The 17,647-nt window shown below is 41.0% G+C and overlaps 1 protein-coding gene across 1 annotated transcript in view; it reads right to left on the bottom strand.

Annotated features, from left to right (window-relative positions):
- LOC112103458 (guanylate cyclase soluble subunit beta-2-like) overlaps positions 1-15,559 on the bottom strand; it is a 49,137-nt gene extending 33,578 nt beyond the window's left edge. Inside the window, exon 1 of the mRNA XM_029911109.1 lies at positions 15,536-15,559. Within this exon, the coding sequence (XP_029766969.1) occupies positions 15,536-15,559 (24 nt within the window). The remainder of the gene's footprint in view (positions 1-15,535) is intronic.
- Positions 15,560-17,647: the final 2,088 nt, after the last annotated feature.

Raw genomic sequence — 17,647 nt, 5'->3', positions numbered from 1 at the left:
GTACATGGCAGAAGGGCATTGCTGGCACATGATGGCATATATAACATTAGTAGATGTGCAGGTGAATGAGCCCTTGATGGTGTGGCTGATGTGGTGGGGTCCTCTGATGGTGTCGCCAGAGTAGATATGGGGACAGAGTAGGCAACGAGGTTTGCTACAGGGATTGGTTCCTGGGTTGGTGTTTCTGTGGTGTGGTGTGTAGTTGCTGGTGAGTATTTGCTTCAGGTTGGGGGTTGTCTGTAAGCGAGGACTGGCCTGCCTCCCAAGGTCTGAGAGAGTGAGGGATCATTTTCCAGGATAGGTTGTAGATCGTGGATAATGCGCTGGAGAGGTTTTAGCTGGGGGCTGTATGTGATGGCCAGTGGTGTTCTGTTATTGTCCTTGTTGGGCCTGTCCTGTAATAGGTGATTTCTGGGTACCCGTCTTGCTCTGTCAATCTGTTTCCTCACTTCCCCAGGTGGGTATTGTAGTTTTAAGAATGCTTGATAAAGATCTTGTAGGTGTTTGTCTCTGTCTGAGGGGTTGGAGCAAATTCGGTTGTATCTTAGGGCTTGGCTGTAGACAATGGATCGTGTGATGTGTCTTGGATGGAAGCTGGAGGCATGTAGATATGTATAGCGGCCAGTAGGTTTCCGGTATAGGGTGGTGTTTATGTGACCATCACTTATTTGCACTGTAGTGTCCAGGAAGTGGATCTCTTGTGTGGACTGGTCCAGGCTGAGGTTGATGGTGGGGTGGAAATTGTTGAAGTCCAGGTGGAATTCTTCAAGGGCCTCCTTTCCGTGGGTCCATATGATGAAGATGTCATCAATGTAGCGCAAGTAGAGTAGGGGCACTAGGGGATGAGAGCTGAGGAAGCGTTGTTCTAAGTCAGCCATAAAAATGTTGACATAAAACACTGTTACCAACCTTATATCTTAGATTAGAATGAGTGGTTAAGGTCTAGGTGGGACACTCTGCCAGAACAATTAATGTAGGCTCTTGTGATTTGGGTCAAATACTCAACTCCTGACTCCATTTTTAATTAGGCCTTCCTGACAACAATGTCACCCTCCTGTAGAGCTGGCTGGAGAACAACAATTCATTACAATCTCTGAGGTTCCAAAATTTGTTTTCATTCTGTGCTGGAACAAAACCAACATCTTTAAAATGTTTTCAGAAAATGAAAATGTGTCTACATATCCATTTTTAATCAGGTTTTCGATTTGGGTCTCTCTCTCTCCGGCTTTCTCTGTCTCTCTGGAAGTGACTGGGGAGTCCACCCTGCACTGCAGAAACTTTCCCAGTGAAAAATTCAACAAAATCAATACGTCCCCCCAAAAATGTTTTGGCTTTGATAAAAAACATATTTCAATGGGGGCGGGGGGGGGAGAAATGGTTGGTTGAAAATGTTCCAGTCAGCTCTACCTTCCTTGCCAACCATTCCAACCATACCACTCCCTCCCCTCACACACCTGGCCCACATACACACATAATCTGCTTCACACATCAAGTTTCTTGTCAATGTCTTTAAAATCCTGCATAATTGTCCCTTCTCAACCCCTGCTAACAGTGCTAGCCTTAACTACCCATTTGTCAGTTTATCACATACACATCTCCATGCCTTTTTCCACACCACCTCTGAGCATGAAATGCCTTTCTTGAACTCATCCACAAGGCCTCTATCATCTCTGCACTCAAGTCCTTCAAGAAGATCCACTACCACTGGGACACCTACAGGGAAACTAGCTGACTTACATTGACCAGTTCGAGGAATAATTGAGTCTAATTTATTCATTGTTTGGAGTAGTGGATGCAAGAACTATGACAAATAGAACCCTATATGAACAAGATGTGGCTAACACCATCTTGAACACTCTCCTAATAAGTTCTGCCTCTTTCACCTACTCTTCTTTGTCTGTTTTTAGGTTGCAAGCTCCTTCGGGCACAGGCCATGTCTTCTTTTCATTTTGGAAAATGTCTAGTACATTGTGAACACTATCAGAAAATTATGTCTATTTCTGTTAAGTCTGCAACTTCACTGAACAAATTAATGGCAGAAAAAGTGAAAGGATTCCCAAAGAAACACCTCATCAAGGAACCATCTGAAAAACCCAGTGGCTTTTCACTCCCACACAAAACATGGTTCACTTTGAATTGCATCCACATGGCAGACACAACTACTCTGTCCATAAAGGGGCCTGAGACACAATCATATTTGTGACTGAAGAAATGGACCTCAAACTACAGAACATCTCATCAGTCAATGTCCTATATGAACATATTCCAGTAGTTTATCTATGATCCGTGTCATCTGAAGCTATTAATTGGATTGCCAACCTAGACTTGGATATTTAACACTGCTGGTTTTTTTAAGTCATGCAAAGAAGAAGACTATTAGAAAATAAGAATGAAAATTAATTAATAAAAATAGGAATGAACCACATTTAGGATGCCTGATCTGTGGAGTCCAGAGTTTTGTATATTTAGACAAAAATGCCTCAAAATGTAAGATTTGTTTGTCTTATGTCTAATATTAACCATAGTCCCAAGAAATCTTGGACTCCAGTTTGATATCAAATTTACAATTCTTTTTCCTCCAGTATATCCCTTGCCTGTAAGGAGAACACTGCCTGAATCCCATTTTTAATGAGTCAGACCCTACCAAAATTACAGCCTTCCTAATTTCCAGCTCCCAACTTCTAGGGAATCCAGAATCAGCCACACTCAAATAATTCTATTATTCCAAGAAATGAGACCACATCAGTCCTCCTCTGTCCTCTCCACTTTCAAGTCCACTACATTTTTATTGCCTAGATTTCTGCAAAATTGTTTTTTGTGTACAAACTACAATTATACACATAAATCATGGCCTCAATCACCTATTTACCATTTTGCATGCTCAAATACAATTATTTTGCACATGAGAAATCTAGCAATGTACATTTTTGTGTATACAAGTTTGGCCAAAATTGTGCTCCCTTTTTTAAGACTGTGTTGAGGCCCAAATGGGGTCCATTTTGTTTCTATTGCTTCAGTAACACTTTGCAGCTGTAAATTGCTTTCTTTTAAAAATAACTTTCACCTGGAAAAGCTGATTTGAGTTTCCCTCAATTTTAAATATTTCTTTAAAAATCCCCTCTATATTTTTCAGTGTTTTTGTTTTATTTCTACATTATACATTTTTCTTATATAGCATCCCAGCAAAGGACTGTTAGCATCTAGAAACCAATTTATCCCATCACTACAATTATTTATAGCATGAGCAGCATTTGTTTTGACAGAATTTACATGTTGTAGCATTTGTTCTTATTTGAGATATTTGTTTTTGTATAGAAATTCCAATCTACCTTAAAATGGGCATGGTTAGATATTATAATTGTTAGTTACCTTATGGGATGGGCATACAATTTGCATACCAGATTTGATTGCTTAATCATTCCTACAAAACAAGTAAAAATAATCCGGTTCTGAGTTCATGAGCCACATGATTCCAATATGAGGTTTCCACCCATACATGTATTTCTCAACTGTAACTCATTCTGAGCTATGTCCCTGATTTCAGTTCCAATTTTACCCACATAAGCCTGCTGTTTATTACACCGTATATAAATGTAAATAATTGACTTTAGAAGTGAGGAATCATGAAACCAAGGTTATAAAATACACATGTAAGAAATTAACCCCACATCATTTAAAGAGTCACATGCTGCTAATTTTAAATTGTAAACTTGATTTTTAGTCTTCATCACATATTCAAAATTTCAGTGTCAGACTCCTGGGTCTCGGGACATTGAGAAGTAAGATCATAAGGATTTGGAAAAGAAAGTACTTTCCTAAGTTTCTTTTGTAGGTTAATCAGTATGCTAGATAAACCTTGGAAAGATTTGGAGGTTCAGTTCAGGTAAGCTACCGAAAATACAAATACTTATCTGAGCATAAATTCATTTCACAAAGACATGCATGTGAGAACAGAATTTTTCACTAATTATGAACTTAGCCCTTCTTGGGTTAGTGAATTGTTTGTGAATTTATTCTAATTTTCTTCAGATGTATTTGTTAGTCACATGTATAGTTTAGATGAACAATTTTCAGATCATGATTTGTTTGCAAACGGGTCATTTGATTATTCACTAGTGTCCATTGTTCATGATTACCTAGATTGGTCACGTAGTATTGTTTCTGTTCCCTAAATGGATGATTGAAACTTTTTAAACAGGAGAAAGAAAAGACATGTATAGCAAATACAGAACAGTGACTAATCAATCCACTTCTAGTGTGATTTTTCAGACATGGGATTATTAGTGACAAAATTTATAAAAGTTTGGAGATCTGCAAATATTTTCACACATACATGTCAGTTGATCAAATATTTAATTTGTCTGTGCCTTTGCTCCCCACCTATAAAATTCACATAACAATAGCCCCTTTCTCTCACACTTTGTCTGTCTAGTCTATGTAGATTGTACAGGCATTGTTTGGGACAGGCACTGTTTCTCCCTCCATGTACGTACAGTACCTAGCACAATGGGATCCTGATTCTGACAGGGGCCCCTAGATGCTACATTAAATAATTATGATAACCTCATGAATCTTTACAAAGTAAATGCAGCATTTTTCTTAGCAAATATCTTCCCTAATATCCTCCCCAGCCCTTCAACAAACTTCTCAGCATGTGCCCCCACTATTCAGTTTTACCCCCACCCCCTCTTTCTTTGAATATTTATGAGGCCCAACAGGTTTTGCTCAATTTTATACCCTCTTTGGCTTCAAAGGATCACTATGCATCCTGGAGAATAACAAACAGGAAAGAACCCAGAGTGCCAGAAAGTTTGCTGTGAGTGAAAGCCCAGGGTCCAGCAGAGAGGCTGTTAAACCTGCTAGTCCCCATTAATCTTCAAAGGCACAAAAGAGGAAGCAGCAATGGTAGGGAGTGGTTTAGGGATTGTATCAGGAATAAGGGAAGTGTCCAGCAAGTGGATTGGGGATCAGGTAGAAGTAACAGAAGCAGAGAAAGGCATTGAGATAGGTAGAAGGGAAATTTGCTGTATCTGAACCAATCTGAATCTAAATAAAGGTCTGGATTCAAGGGATGTTCAGGATTCTAGGTTTGGTTCCTATTTCGTTTGAACCATTTGCTCATCTTTATTAATTAAGCATCATGTAAGCCCATGAAAATATTTAGTTTAGTTTATGTAATTCAATAAGCTGTTGTTGCAAATGTAAAATTAGTTACAGTTTGAGTATGCAAAAATGCATTTGTCTAATATTTTACTTTTATGTTTTAGTTTGCTGCCTTGTAGGCCCCTGCAGTTAGTGTGTCAGCATTAAAGGGCCATTCCAACCTCCGTGCAGCCAGTGGAACTGGTGTGGTTTTGCAGCAGAAGGGAGAGGCTGGATTCAGGAGATCTGCACAGGAGGGATGTACCTCCTCCATTGCATTAAGCCTAGCTTTAGAGGGCTTCTGGTGTGGCAGCACAAGTGGGGTGGGTGGGCTAAGGAAGGGTTGGTGGCTGTGCAGATTTTCTGCTTTTGTCCCATGAGGACTGGGTTATGTTGGGACAGCCCAGGGACGCTTTGATTGATGCAGGCTCATCAGGGATTAGCAGGGGACTTTGGCTTCCCTGAGGCTTCCCCTTGTCCCTGAGGCCAGCCCAACTACTTGTCCTAAACACTGGGCTGAGGATTTGGCCCTAAGAAACCTATTCTTTCTAAGACCCATCTACATCTCTTCCCTAGGAATTACAATGATTGATAATTTGGAAGGGATAACAGCAGCCCCAGCTATACTTTTACTCCTCTGGGATTCTGCCACCCTCCAAAAACTCTGTGAGGCAGATATATAGTTCTCTTGCCTGGTGATATAAAATCTATTATATGGGGGCATTATATGGCTGAAAGTGGGAAGTTGTAGCCCAAAGTTGTTTATATGCTCCCAGTCAAAGGAGTTGTATCAAGAGCCAATTTCTCAAAGCAGTTTATGTTATACTGGTACTCTTCTGGAAATTAACAACACCCTGGAGACTCCTTAGATGGCTGGGCAAAAGAAATTATCTGTCTGCAGGAGTTTATATGCATTTGCCAATAATGAAAGATACAAATACAACATATAGCCATTTAGGACATACTGTTACACAGTGGGAGATATGTGCATGGAATAGTGGATATGTTTGTCTGTCTGCCTGCCTGTGGATATGTCTGTCTGTCTGTATATGCATATACTTTTCTTTTTTCACTTCCTCTTTTCTTTCTCCTGATGCAGCAGCAATGAAAAACTATATGTTAGTTGCCATGGTGTAGGGCCACTTCCCAAAACACTCAACTGTCTGAACAGTTCACATTCTAAACATTTCAGTCTGGAGCCCAAAATATCATAGCAGTAACAGAATACTTTCTCTAAATGATTTCCAGCCATTATTCCAGTCAAAGACCTATAGCATGCTGTCCTTTTGCTGCCACATTCAGTTCCCAGCACAGTCTAATGCCAGCACTTCAGACACCACACATTCACATTTCTCCTGAATCTAAATTCACGGTAACGTTTAAGGCTACTTGAACAGAAAAATAATTCCTCTCTACCAAAGGCAGAGAAATCAAGGAGTAAGGTACAGATGTATGTTGGTAGTTTTCTTGTCTGATCAAACCATCAAGACACTTTATATAGCTTAGATTATGAGGTAAAATAAAAATACTAAAGATGTGTTGTTCTGTACAGTTTAAATAGCTACATTTTTAATATGTATTTTCAAAACCCCAATACCTTGACTCCTGAACTTTGTATCCATCCTTTACTAAAGATACTGGGTAAAATTTAGCCATTATGTAAGTAGACTAACTCCATTGTCTTCACCAGCTTACACCAGGATAGAATGTGGACAAATGCAAGCTTTAAACAACCCAAGTCCTTTGCTTAACTATTAACTTAAGTAGGATTTGGAGGAGCACGTTGACAGCATTTAACTCAGACTTGCAACATTGTCATAACAATTTACCATCTCAGGCACAAAATCCACTCACAAGTGCCCTTTACCATAATGAATGATGATAGAATACAAAACCTAATGATTTGCTCATCCAGCTGGATACTTTTTGGCATCACTCCCTTCCTTTTTTCTTTCCCCAGGCCTCCATGAACACCGCCTATGTATTTAATCTCCCTGCACAAGATTCCTTCTGCATTTCCTGGCCCTGATTCTTCTGTGTGGCAGGAAAGTCAATTGAGCTACCCTGATGTAAAGCAGGTATAACCAAGTGGAGAATCAGACCCTCTGTGTACATTCTCTGTGCAAGATCCCTGTGTAATAAACCCTAGGGAATATTTCTATGGGCATTTCCTCTATGGTTTCCGACTCTTGTTGCTTCACTTACGGAATACATGCTACAGCTGTTCATCCAAAATCCACAATTATTTTAGGTAGAAAAATTAATAATTATTGTATTTTGTCCTCTGATTGTCCATTAAATTAAATGCCTCAGTTTTGTCTACAAAAATAATTTTAACAGGCTATGAAAAATCACAAATACATTTTGAATCCATGGGTCAAATTCATTTCTGGTGCAACTCACAGACAAACTTCAATGGAGTAATAGTTGGGATAAATTTCATCATTAGCACAATGCAGTACAAAGACATATATATAAAAAAAATCAACAACAAATCCCTGATCTTGTTCTTATATTTTTATTGATCTCAAAACAGCAAAGTCTGACAATTTCAAGATAATGTTTCTTAATTCCTCTTTATTTCATTGCTACTTTCAAAAGGCAACCACAACCTCTAGACCTATTTTATTCATGTCAGATGATAAAATTATTTACTATTAGGCTGTGCTGCTAAACAAGCTTAGATTTTATGAGCATTTAGCATATTTCTCTTCTCCCCAGCTAATCTTTCCTTCATTTAGGAAAGAGATACATTTTCAAATCGCTGCTGATGGTTCTTCTAGTATCTATTGATGCTATACATAATCTGCTATGTAATTCAAAGAAGTCTCTTGAAATTCCCAAGCATGCTCACAGTTCAAGTACTCAGAGAAATGTACAGCATGTCACTAATAATGCAAAATTAATAGTCTCAGCATTGTGGGTTACCTTAATTTAGCCTGAATAATGTTAGAAAATGCTGTTTCGCTTGTTCAAATGATCATCTAACTACCCTATACTGCAGAGTGATAAGTATCAGTCATCTTTGTTCTTATGACATGGAAACAAATCTCATATTTTGCATCTTAATTACACGTGTGACCATTAAGTTGTAAATCTTTAATGAATGTATTTCATTCTTTCGCCTTGACTGCAGTACAGCCAGTGACACTGCGGTGTCTTTAGTTCCCTCTTGTCATTGTGCTACTCCTGCTTCTTTTGAGCACTCAACCTTGCCATTTCAGAATCCAGCGCATTCCCCTCTTCAGTCTTGCACCACTGGTGGCATGAGAGCCTTCTCCTTGGCAGCCCCTGCCTTCTGAAACAGACTTCCTGTTGATCTACAACTCACTGACTCTCACCTGATTTTCTAAATTTAATTTTCATTTTTCTTTTCTCCCTCATTTGTGCCTCTTAATTTCTCTCTCCCAGTACTACTTTGAAATTGTATTATGGAATATACTTAATGTTCTCAAATAATTATGTAACTATATTATTTGAGCCAGACACCCTGGCTCATATTGAGCAGTGTCTTTCTCGCCAAGGGGTCCGACTGATTTTGATGGGACAATTTGTGAAATAAAGGTAAAAGAATCTGACCCTATATTAGATGTTTTTTATTTGATTCTGTTACTATAGCATTAAACCTGTAGAGCATGTTATGATACATCTGTAAGATAGTTGCTATGACATAACAACAGTCTTTCTCATTGCTACTGAGGTGTCTATACAATTAATATTACAGCTTGCTGGACGTTAAAAAATATTGAGATTTTAATAGGACACGGTGTCTTAGAGCAACACATTTTGGGATACATTTTCTAATGAGCTGAGGCCAGATTTCTCTTTTTGAAGGCTGTACCAGTGTATTTTTCCCCTCCAAGGGCGGTTACAGGCCCAGCACTATTCCCAATTTTAGTCCCAATCAAGAGAACTACACCTCTCAGAATCCCCAGAAAAGATTGGAAGGAACTGTAGGCTTGGCAGCAATGCATACTAGGAGAGGGCAGCTTTATATATCTCCCTTTTCTCCAGTAAATGAGAGACCAGGGAAGAGGTATAACCTGCTGAACAGGTGGAAGCCTGTGAAGGTGATACAAAGGAGGGATAAGAGCGGATGGACTGAAGAATAAGGAACCTCAGGGAGAAAGGGATATTCTCTGGACATTGTCACAAAGCCTTCGAGTGGTTAGAACTAGGTGGGCTAATAAAGAGTTTTGGTTTTGTAATACTAAGGAAGGGTGGCTAATGAACCAGAGGTAGCCAAACTCCAGGAGGGAAGTTCAGAGACTAGCAGAGCGGAGGAAGAGGCAGTTGACAACATGAGCCAACAGGGCTTTGAATGTGAACTGAGCACTTTCTATGTGGGGATCCACAGCTGGGACTTCAGAGACAGGAGAGCCCCTTTCCTCCCACTGCATCAAAAGAGGGAATTGTTTACACTTGTGAAGAAGGGCTGTGGCCCAGAGAGGGAAACAAACAGGGTGCTGAATGGCTGGTAGGAGAGATTGTTTTTCTGGATTTTAAATTGCCCTGTAAAGGGTGTGGTTTTCCTAATTTAGCTTGAGGGATAAATTAAACTGCCCCATGAGTGAGAGGGAGATTACTGATAAGCAGGGAGACTAAGGCATGGTCCATCCTGACAACAAAAGGTAAAAGATTCTGCTACTCAGGGAAAGTTGTTTGCATCTGCAGCACCTTTAATAACAATATTTGCTCAATTGCAGGGAAGTTTCCCTTTTGAAAATGTGGGTCTTAGTTGTGAATTAATTTAGAGCGTGATACCACATGACTTTCCTCCGATGAATAGTTTTTGCTCACCTGAGTACTTGTGCAAATAGGGATTTGTAGAACTGGATCTTTAGCTGAGATTGATGCTATAGTCCAGGGGTGGCCAAACTTACTGACCTTCAGAGCCGCATATAACAAACTTCAGAAGTTTGAGAGCCGGTGTGCACCTGCAGCCCTGAGACACACACACACTCTGCTGCTAGAGGTGACATGTGGGGGCTACCCATGGGGTCATGTGCCCCCCTGATTTTTGCCAGGGTTTGCTGGCCCCGCTCAGTCACATGGTGCCACTGGGCCCTCTCCCTGCATGGCAGCTGCTGGTAGGGTGACCAGATGTCCCGATTTTGTAGGGACCGTCCCAATATTTGGGGCTTTTTTTTTATATGGGCTCCTATTACCCCCCACCCCTGTCCCGATTTTTCACACTTGCTATCTGGTCACCCTAGCTGCTGGAACCAGCAAGCTGGGAGCTGTGGCCATGGGGAGAGCCAGCCACAAACAGCTGGGAGCTGCAGTGAGAGCTGTTGCCTCTTGCTGCTGCCTCTCCCTATGGAGCTAAAGTCGTGCCCCCTCCCTGCAGCTCCCAGGTATGAACTCTTTGTAGAGAGGCTGAAGCAAACAGCTGGGAGCTGCAGGGAGGGGCTGCTGAGAGTAAGAGGGGGGTATGCCTGGAGGTGTGTGACTCAAGTTTTTTTTGGGGGGGGGGGAGCTGAACCTTTAAATTGTGCCCCCACTCTCAGGAGGCACCAGTAAACTCTGGTAGAAGCCCCTAGCCGCTCTGCCCCCCCCCCCAGTCTGGTAAGTGGAGAATGGGGAGGGGGGGGGCTCTCTGAGCCACACGTTAACTGTAAAAGAGCTATGTGCGGCTCACGAGCCACAGTTTGGCCACCCCTAGTATAGCCAAACATCATCAGTACACAAGTGATATCCGGGGTGAGATAGAGAGTCATAAAATAACACCAGCTCTTGGAGAAAAAATAATCAATACTGGGACTTAAATCTAGCTGCACACCTTTCCTAAAGAGATTCTTTATTGCTAGGAGGGGAAAAGCAAACTGAAATAATGTTTTTTCTGTTGTTATTCTTCCAATCTTTCCTTAACTCTTTTGTTTAAAAGGGATATACAAAGTTTAGCACACACAAACCTTCCTAAATCCAAGGGTCTTCCCAGTCTTTTATGTTCCAATCTTTCTGGTTTTTAGAAATTTTCACATTTTTATAGTATCAAGGCTTCTTGACCTGGGTAACTACTGCAAATTTCCATTCAATGGTCTTCTTGAATGTTTAAGCAAATTCATTTTGCTTGTGTTCTTGCGCCTCCTATGAAAAGTGAACACAAATAATTTAACAAAGTAGTTTACGGGTAGGAATATTTTTCAAAACAGTCAATTTTAAGCCAATGCTGAAGAATATTAACAAAGTGAATTTCAAATTAATAGTAGCAAAGGAAACCTGATTCCAAGTGTTATGCTAATCTAGGGTTACCGGATGTCCCGATTTTATAGGGACAGTCCCGATATTTGGGGCTTTTTCTTATATAGGTGCCTATTACCCCCACCCCCTGTCCCGATTATTCACCCTTGCTATCTGGTCACCCTATGCTAATCCAATCAAAGAACAGAAACATGGCATGCTACTATGTGATTGTATGGTGGTGGCCCCAATATGAAAGGCTTCCTAGATGCACCCATTGAAATCTGTTCATATTTTGTAAATGGGATCTCACAATTGACTACTCACAAACAAATCAAAGACCTAGTGTTATTCAAATAAATTATTCTGTGACCAACTCTGAACAAATATGAGAAAAATCAGAACCTGTCTGGATCAGTGGAAACAGCAAAAGATTTAAAATATGAATATGGGATATTAGGTTTAAATATTATTGTAGGCAACAGTACCAGTTTTGCCAACATATAAGGTTGCCCAACACTTCCCTTATAAATACCCTATTTTCAGTTGTTGATATAGTTGAGGTAGACTGATATTTTCCATACCAGGTGTTTGCCTAAGGCTGAACTTCCCTTAGAAAGTTTCAGCAAAAATGGCTCTGCTGTTTTAGAATGAGATATGGGGAAATTGTGACTTGTCCATATTTTTTAAAAAAACCCAACAACCTTTAAACTGTTTAGTTGAGTAGCTGTAGTGCCACCCATTTTGTATCAGGGACTCTAAATTTGGCAGAGGGGGTCACCCTGGAGTTGGGGATCTGCCTTTTGCTGTTCCCGTGTTTATTCACCCAAATTTGTCTAAGTTATCAACCTTTGAAAAATTTTAGTTTGCACATGCTCAAAATATGGCAGTTAAATTTTCTGGAGATTCCATCTGCACTGGCCATGTTCCAGCCCATTGTTGCAAAGGCTGAGCAGGACTTGCTGGGCGATTGTTGATCCCAGCTGCTGCAGGCCACTGTGGTGCTGTGTACCGGAACTGAAAAAAGGGAGATTGTTTCTTCTGTGCACTTAATGGTGCCCAGATAGCATGGAGGAGGGAAAAGTTTCTGTCAAATGCAGAGAGGATAGGAAACAGACTTGAGGGGGGTGATGGATGGCAAAAGGGGATGGGGATTAGAAACTGAGGAGGAAGGAGGCTGGAAGACTGTATCCTAACAAATATGAACAAAGAAGCTGAACTAAGGTTGCACAGGCAACCTTAATTCTGGCATTTCTTGACTTTTGAGTGCTTGATTTTGAAACTTCAGTATCCTCTTAATACAGGTTTTGTGTGTAATCCTGTATAGAATGTAATGGAACTACTATTCATGCCTGAAGGATCACTACAGATATTTGCTCTTTTACTAACTTTTCCTCTTCTGCTTCAGGTTTCTGGCATTCAGGAGAGTCTTCTTTGGCCTTATTGCTTTTACATATTTTTTGAACATGTGTCCTTAACATTGGCCGTTTGACATTGAGTTAGTTAACATGTTCTAACATGCAACTTCGTGGTGTTGACAAAACTTAAGAGGTCAGATATCCTAAATACTTTACCAATGACTTTAAATAACAGGAATTGTGGAAAAACAGATGACCAATTTGTTTAAAAATTAGCACTTTTTATGAAACATATAAAGTAAAAACTAGCTCTTGACTATTCTGTACAGAATATCTTTGAAGCATTGTACAAATATTAAATAGTGCACAAAACACCCCTGTGAGCCTGGTAAATGGCGGTATTCCTATTTTCCAGAGGGGGAAAATGAGATGTAGTGTCTCCTACTGAAGGGAGCATAGGGCGATGGAGGCAGGTCAAGAATGTAATTCAGGAGTTCCTGGGCACCAGACCTGTACTCTGGCTTCAGGACAACCTGCTTTATTAAAACAGCTGCATACAAGCATAAACATTATGGTGGGACTTTAGAACTGAGCAACAGAGCCATTAAACAGAGTTAAGAGACGGGAGGCTTGCCCCAACCTGTCCATCAGCTGCTTTGTTGTTCTGTCCAACTGCTTGCTGGATGGTGTAAGATGACGCAGTGGAAACTCTGCTGTCCTGTGACATGTATAGGCTAGCTGGTGTGCTACTAACTTTGCTACTTGCTGAAAGTAAGTGTGCAATTACTGAAAAAAGTTCGATAAGGCTAACCCCAAATCTATAGTACCAACACCTTCAATCTGTCCATTACAGTGACAGACCCTAAATTATATTGTCTTTGACTAGTAACTCTCTGAAATCTTCAGTAACTGAACTGTTGTCACTGCTCTTGCAAGTACACATACCTTAAGCTAGTAGTATCCAGCCCTGAACTGCAGCAGCATCCATATAATAATAATAAAAAAAAAAGCCAGTTCTTTATACATGAATGCACAGGCAGTCAAGGTCAAAATAATAGACTCTATAACTTCCCTAGCCCCCTACAAGTATAGCTCTTTGGTTTGATTAAAGTGCACTCATCACCAGCTTCCAAAACATATGTACAAAATATAAAACTAAATGACCAAATGGCATCTACTAAAGACTCCGTCTGAACCTCCCAGGCCCTCTTCAGGCCAAAAAAAGTGAAAAATATCATTTTCTGAAATTGACAAACTTGGCCTTGTAATCCACATCAGACCCAATTATCTGTTGTTGTGTGTTCCTATGCTTGATGCAAGGGAGACCGAGAACCCAAGATGGCTATAAGTCACCTTTCTGCCCCCTGTGTACTTGGGCTATCTGGGGGCCTGTGGAGAGGAAGCCACTTGCAGAGTACAAGTTTTATTGAGCAAGCAAAATTCAGAATCTGTGTTTCACGTTCTAAGGAGTATCTTCTGGAAACTGTCTATTAATATAGACATGCAGATACAGAGCACTCGCTTAAGGAACATGTCGGGGTGGGGAGGAGAAAGGAGGTGCATAGCTGGGGCATCCTACACTCTTGCTATGTTAGGCCAGTGGATGGCCTATAGGGCACTTTTTTCAGCCAGAAAATAAATTAGAACAGCCAGGCAGGCCCTCTAGATAGGCCAAAAACTTAGGGAGCAGAAAGGTGACTTGTATACCATGCATATAGTATATTACAACTGATTTTCAAAACTGTGTGCACACTGATGAAGCTGAAACTGAGATCTTGTAGGTGTAAACATCTGTTCTGGCTTTATCCACATGTATGGGTGTTGCCTTTAACATTCCTCACACTAAGGTTTATAACGAAGAGCCTATAACTTTTATAAGATCTATTGTCTACTCTATACCATTCTATGAATGACCGCAATATGCAGGAACCAACATTCACCGCTTCCAGTTTAAACTGATACATTTATTATTCTTTGGATTTTAATTCTAAAGTTGGATTTACCAACTGGCCTCAGTGTATTTTCTTTTAAATTAGTACAGTGTTGATATGCTCCATCTCCTCCTCCCCTCTTCCTTCCCCCCCCTCCCCCCAAACAGGACTTTTAGCACTGGTTTGCTTTAGCTGGAAACTTACATTTCTGATTTATTCCATTAACACTTTTGTATTTTTAAAGCATTGTGCAAAGTTTTAGGAGCATGACCTCAAAATCACTCAGAGTAGTCTGGTCAAAGCCAAGCAAAACTCTGCAAGTATGCTCTTCTTCTTTTTTTTTTTTTTCTTTTCTTTTTCTTTTTCTTTTCATTACTGCCTGGAAGCTGCCTCTCGCTGATTAGGTTTTTGTTTGTTTGTTTGTTTTTTGTAGTCCCCATCCTCAGACTGGGCTCATTATGAGAATTATATTGGACTTTCTTCAAGATGCTTGTTTAATTTAAGGCAAAAAAAAAAAAGAGTTGGTGAGGTTAGGAGGAGTGGTGTGGTGGTTGGTTTTTTTGGTTTTTTGTTTTTTTTTTATTAGAAAGCCAGAGTATTAGAGTTACAGTAATAAAACTGTCCAATAGGTGATAACTAATGCAATACCAGATGTCATTGCAGATGTTGAAGAGGCTACTAGCTAATAAAAGATTCTGACAGAAACTCCTTATATAAAGAGCAAATGGAATTAAAAAAAAAAAGGCTGCTAAAGTCAGTACCAGTACTGCAAAATAGTGCAGAAGGAAGCTGCAGATGTTTTTGGAATATGATTGGATACAGTGCTGCAGGTCTGATCTGTAGTTTGAAAACTGACCTCTCAGTACTTTGTTACCTGCTGCTTATCCATTGAGTTTATGCCATGATAAGAGCTGTACTTACCTTGTTCAGTCCTGACAGTACCATGTTTCTTGGACGCAACAGCAAAGATCTTTTTAAAATGGAGGCGTAAAGTCAGGCTTACGAATAACTTAGGCTTGACTTTTCAAAAGGGCCAAGCACACAGTCTGGGGATGGAGGCTGCACAAAATCAGATTGATTCCAGCGGTGACTGGTGGTCAGTGCTTCTGAAAATCAGACCAAACTTATTTTAGAGCCTAATTATGACTTTGGGAGCTTAACTTTAGGGTTTTTTTTTTTAAGTATTGGCCCACATATTTGCATAATCCAGTGCCACGAATATTTACTTCATGGCACAGAAATATTTCTACCAGTACTACCCCCTAATTTCACTGCAAAAGTTAAAAGGAGGGTTGCTCTCTTATTTTCCACAGATATTCTTTGATGGAACATGTGGACTTCTGGCTATCACATGTCCCTATGTTTAGTTCTGGGACCATATTAAGGCTTAGGTACTACAGACTCATGCCTAGTGTTTCAGTTTCTGGAGTCATGTGACTAGATCAGAATCTAAGCTTTAATTTAAAAAAAAAAATAAGTTTCCGGCACTCATAGTTGGGAGTCAGCTTGAAAACATGACTTAGCCATAGCTGTTATAGCCATGTCTGCCTGAGTCTGCAAACAGCCTGAAACTATAGGTCTGAGAGGTGTAAATTGCCTCATTCATCTTAATGGGGTGCTAACTCCAAGACTTACTGGCAGGGGCTGGGGAGGTCCTGCCAACACCACCCGCATAGAGGACTCTGTGTGTGACAGAAGGGGAAGAATGTAGTAGGCTCATATCCAAGCAGATACTCCCTGGCTGCTGTGGAATATACTGGGGTCTTCCCTGTTGCCATTCCTGCCTCTTCAGGAGAAAGGAGAGACCCCTGCTGGTGGTTGTGGGGAGCAAGAGGGATCTATGCCACTTCATGTGCCTCTCTGGGAGGTGAAAAGAGGCCCCCCCCCCGCCACTGTCATTTCAAGTCAGGTGCAGGACCACAGGCAGCCCTGTGTCATGGTGTACCTTAATCCAGCTCATCTGATTTCATGGTCCACAGAAGCTATAAACAGATGTGATTCATGGTTTGTTTCTGCACAGATTGAAACTAATGGGAATGTCTGCTCAATGACATCAGTGGATGCAAGTTTGAGCCCTAAGCCACTCTTTACCTAGGCAAATTAAAGATGACCAGGGCCGGCTCTGGCTTTTTTGCCGCCCAAGGTAAAAAAGCCTCCGGGGGGAGGGCGGCGAGCCCCGGCGGGGGCTCGGCTCACCCCCCGGCGGCCAGAGCGCCGGGGGCAGGGCGGCGAGCCCCGGCGGGGGCTCGGCTCTCCCCCCGGCGGCCGGGGGGAGGGCGCAGGGGGGAGGGCGGCCAGAGCGCCGGGGGGAGGGTGGCGAGCCCGGCTGTGGCCCCGCTCTCCCCGGCGGCCGGAGCGCCGCGCCGCCCCCCTCCAGGTGCTGCCCCAAGCACCAGCTTGGGTGCTTGGTGCCTGGAGCCGGCCCTGAAGATGACCTATCTGTAATAGCTAAACATAATATATCCGCTACTCTGTATATCCGAGCCATAAGAAATGTTATAGCTCCTGGTTTAGAAGAACCAGAAACAGGCAAATGATAGATTTATATAATTTGGGGATTTGCAGGCACACCAATTCCACACCAGTTGGCTATGGTTCAGTTAGAATGAACTGAAAAGGAGAAATCGTATGCAAAAAGATTAATTAAAATCTTTTTGCACATCTTGAATTAACATAATTATTCCCCATCCATACTAGAATCTGACCTTTTTTTTCAGATTCATGCTACCCTTATTTTGATGTCAGAAGTTACATTGGCCCAAATTAATGAATAGCATGGATAAGTTTCAACCAATGGAAATAAAAGTTTACAGCTCATCTGCAGAATTGTTCCTAGTTGCATATAAACTGTATCAGTAAAATCCTTAGGGTTTCTAACAGTATTCCAAATCAAAGTAGTGACCTAAGAGTCAACTGATTCACATGAATAAAGCAAAACTAAGGGCATCAAAACAAAATTCACTAGCCAGATAAGTGAATTGTTACTTCAGAATAAAATACAAGAGCCAAATTAGCCCTGACATGTGCCTCTCA

The sequence above is a fragment of the Terrapene carolina genome, unplaced genomic scaffold (genome assembly GCF_002925995.2).
Source record: "Terrapene carolina triunguis isolate 2854851 unplaced genomic scaffold, T_m_triunguis-2.0 Scaffold88, whole genome shotgun sequence".
Classification (NCBI taxonomy): Eukaryota; Metazoa; Chordata; order Testudines; family Emydidae; genus Terrapene; species Terrapene triunguis.
Note: the sequence above shows the minus strand (reverse complement) of the source record. Positions and strands in the feature narration are given on the sequence as shown.